This window comes from Drosophila erecta, unplaced genomic scaffold (assembly GCF_003286155.1).
Source record: "Drosophila erecta strain 14021-0224.00,06,07 unplaced genomic scaffold, DereRS2 tig00000055-arrow-pilon, whole genome shotgun sequence".
Classification (NCBI taxonomy): Eukaryota; Metazoa; Arthropoda; class Insecta; order Diptera; family Drosophilidae; genus Drosophila; species Drosophila erecta.
The window spans coordinates 700,440-702,725 of NW_020825200.1; the positions used below are offsets into that span (position 1 = coordinate 700,440).

General features: G+C 42.4%; 1 protein-coding gene across 1 annotated transcript; it reads left to right on the top strand.

Moving 5' to 3' along the window:
* Positions 1-715: 715 nt before the first annotated feature.
* Positions 716-1,605, top strand: LOC6541194. Its single transcript, XM_001968160.3, has 2 exons — positions 716-956; positions 1,024-1,605. The coding sequence occupies exons 1-2, from the start codon at positions 821-823 to the stop codon at positions 1,287-1,289; spliced, it is 402 nt and encodes a 133-aa protein (XP_001968196.1). The 5' UTR covers positions 716-820; the 3' UTR covers positions 1,290-1,605.
* Positions 1,606-2,286: the final 681 nt, after the last annotated feature.

Genomic DNA, 2,286 nt, shown 5'->3' on the forward strand with positions numbered 1-2,286 from the left:
GCCAATTTGCATTCGCACTACAGCCAAATTGATCCGCCCTAATCCCAGTTTTCGCATCTTCTCTTCTTTGAGCGACCGAGCGATCGACCGAGATTTATAAGCGCGGGATTTGAATTTGCAAGAAAAACAAAACTCCTCTGCCTTTTCCTCTGGCTTTAGCCTTACTCGGCTTGGCTCTATTTCTGGCTGGGATTGGCTTGGATCTGGATTTGGACCCGATCCGGCTTGGCTTCTGCTCCGGCTTTAACTTTGCGCTTGCCCTTTGCCGGGAAGGTTTGAACCGGAGTTTCGAAGTCAGTCGGTTGACCGAAAAAGGGCCTTCAAGGGGTTGCTCTCGTCGGCAGGGAAAGGAAAAATATGTATTTAAGAAATTAAGATAAATTAAGATATTTCATCAAAAATTCATCAATTTATATTGATTTTTTAATAAAATATTTTAATATGTTGTAGTGGTTTTTTAGATAAATTATTTAAAACCTTTTTTAATTAATATTTTAAAATATTCCGCGTCAGAAATAATTAGTATATCTAAAGCGACGTGGTGGCGCCATCTGTTGTTCCCTGAAGCCCCTGTATTTGGTGTCTGGTAACAGCGCCATCTGGATTAAGGCTTGGTTGCATTCTGTACGCAGCACTAGAATTAACAGCTGTTAAAGTCCGATAGACGATACATATGGGCCATCTGCTCCTGTGAAACGGTCCCTCGATTTTAGTGTCTGGCAACATTTTAAAAAGTTGGCAACACTGCAGTGTTGTTATTGCTTTAGCTGAGAAGTAAACAAAAGGCGACGAATGTTTGTTTTTTTCCAAATAAAAGCCAATGGAGGATAGAAAATCGGGGGAAATGGCAAGAAAGCGAAACAGGAACAGGAGCAAGCAGCGCAGACGAAGGCAGAAAAGTGAGGGAAAGCCAAAGCCACCGACATCTCGAGATCAGTGGAGCAATGTGGCTCAAAGTAACAATATTAGCTATTAAGAAGTTGCTTTTTAATGATTACCAAATTCTAACCCCTGTTATTATAGTATACCAAAGCCTATTTGAATGGCACCACAATCATGTTGTGAGCCTCTGCCCTGGGGTTAATCCGAATGTGGATCAGAACTTAGAGGATTCTCCCAAGGAAACAGGCACTACGCACTGCCTTGATTACGTCTACGAGAGTTCCTCCGAGGATGAGGAGATCGAACCCATTGACGAGGGCTATCTGAAGTTCCTGGAGGTGACCATTAGGCATCAGCAGGAACTCAGGGATCAAAGAGCTGCCCAAACCACCGACTCTTTAGATTAGGATTAGGATAAGTCATGTGTTTATGCCAATGAAAACCTGAAAAAAGTAGATACTCCTCCGAATCATTTATATCTACATGTATGGATTTCTGACTGCACAAAAAATGTTTAAATGTAAATGCTAAAGTTATGACTTCAAAATGTATCTTAAGTGAAATGTTCTAATTTAAGCTCAAGCTTATAAGTTTGGTATTTATTTTTGGTAAACAGTAAATTTAACTTTTATAGGGTATATTTTTATATGTGCGTCTTAAATGTATGTAGCATAAAATAATGTTTTGATAACTAAATATTTATACACGATCAATGTTGAATAATAACGGTGGTGTTCATACCTAGCCATCCTAGCTTAAGGCCTCAGGGCTGGAATCAAAACTTGCGTAGGATGAGGAAACAACTGTACTTTAGTTCCCGGAACTTCTGCTTGTCTCTGATATTCTGTGTTTCTCACATGATTCCCCACTAATGAAGTTGTGCGAAGTCGGGAGATTTCGGCCAGAGGAGACGCACATTAACCCGGCCAAGACTAATGCGATGTCATTTATAATCGCGCAGGGAGAACCAGAAGAAAGCTTCGAATTGGGGCATGACTAAAACTGAAGAGAGGTGTTTTTGGTAGGATGGAGGAACATTTGTGGGTCAGAGACAATGTCTGTGGCTCGTGTGGGCGTGGCAAGGCGGGCATTAGCCAACATTTTTCGGCACTTTTCAGCAGAAAACCTAATTAAGACGTCCGACTTTAAGTGGCAATGGATTTTCTTGGCTTGCCTATTTCCCCCATCCTCCCTCTCCTGACCAAACTTCCCTCCCCCGGCGCTCTTTTCCAACCTCCTCCTCAGTCTCCACTGAAATCACGACTGGCGACGACAACTGCGAACGACCTTTCTAATGCCCGGCCACTGCATAAATCATGGCCCAAATGGCGGCCACCTGCAATCGGCAGCAATAGCAGTAAGCCAACAGCAACTGCAAGTGCACTGTAAGAAATCTCTTGAAAG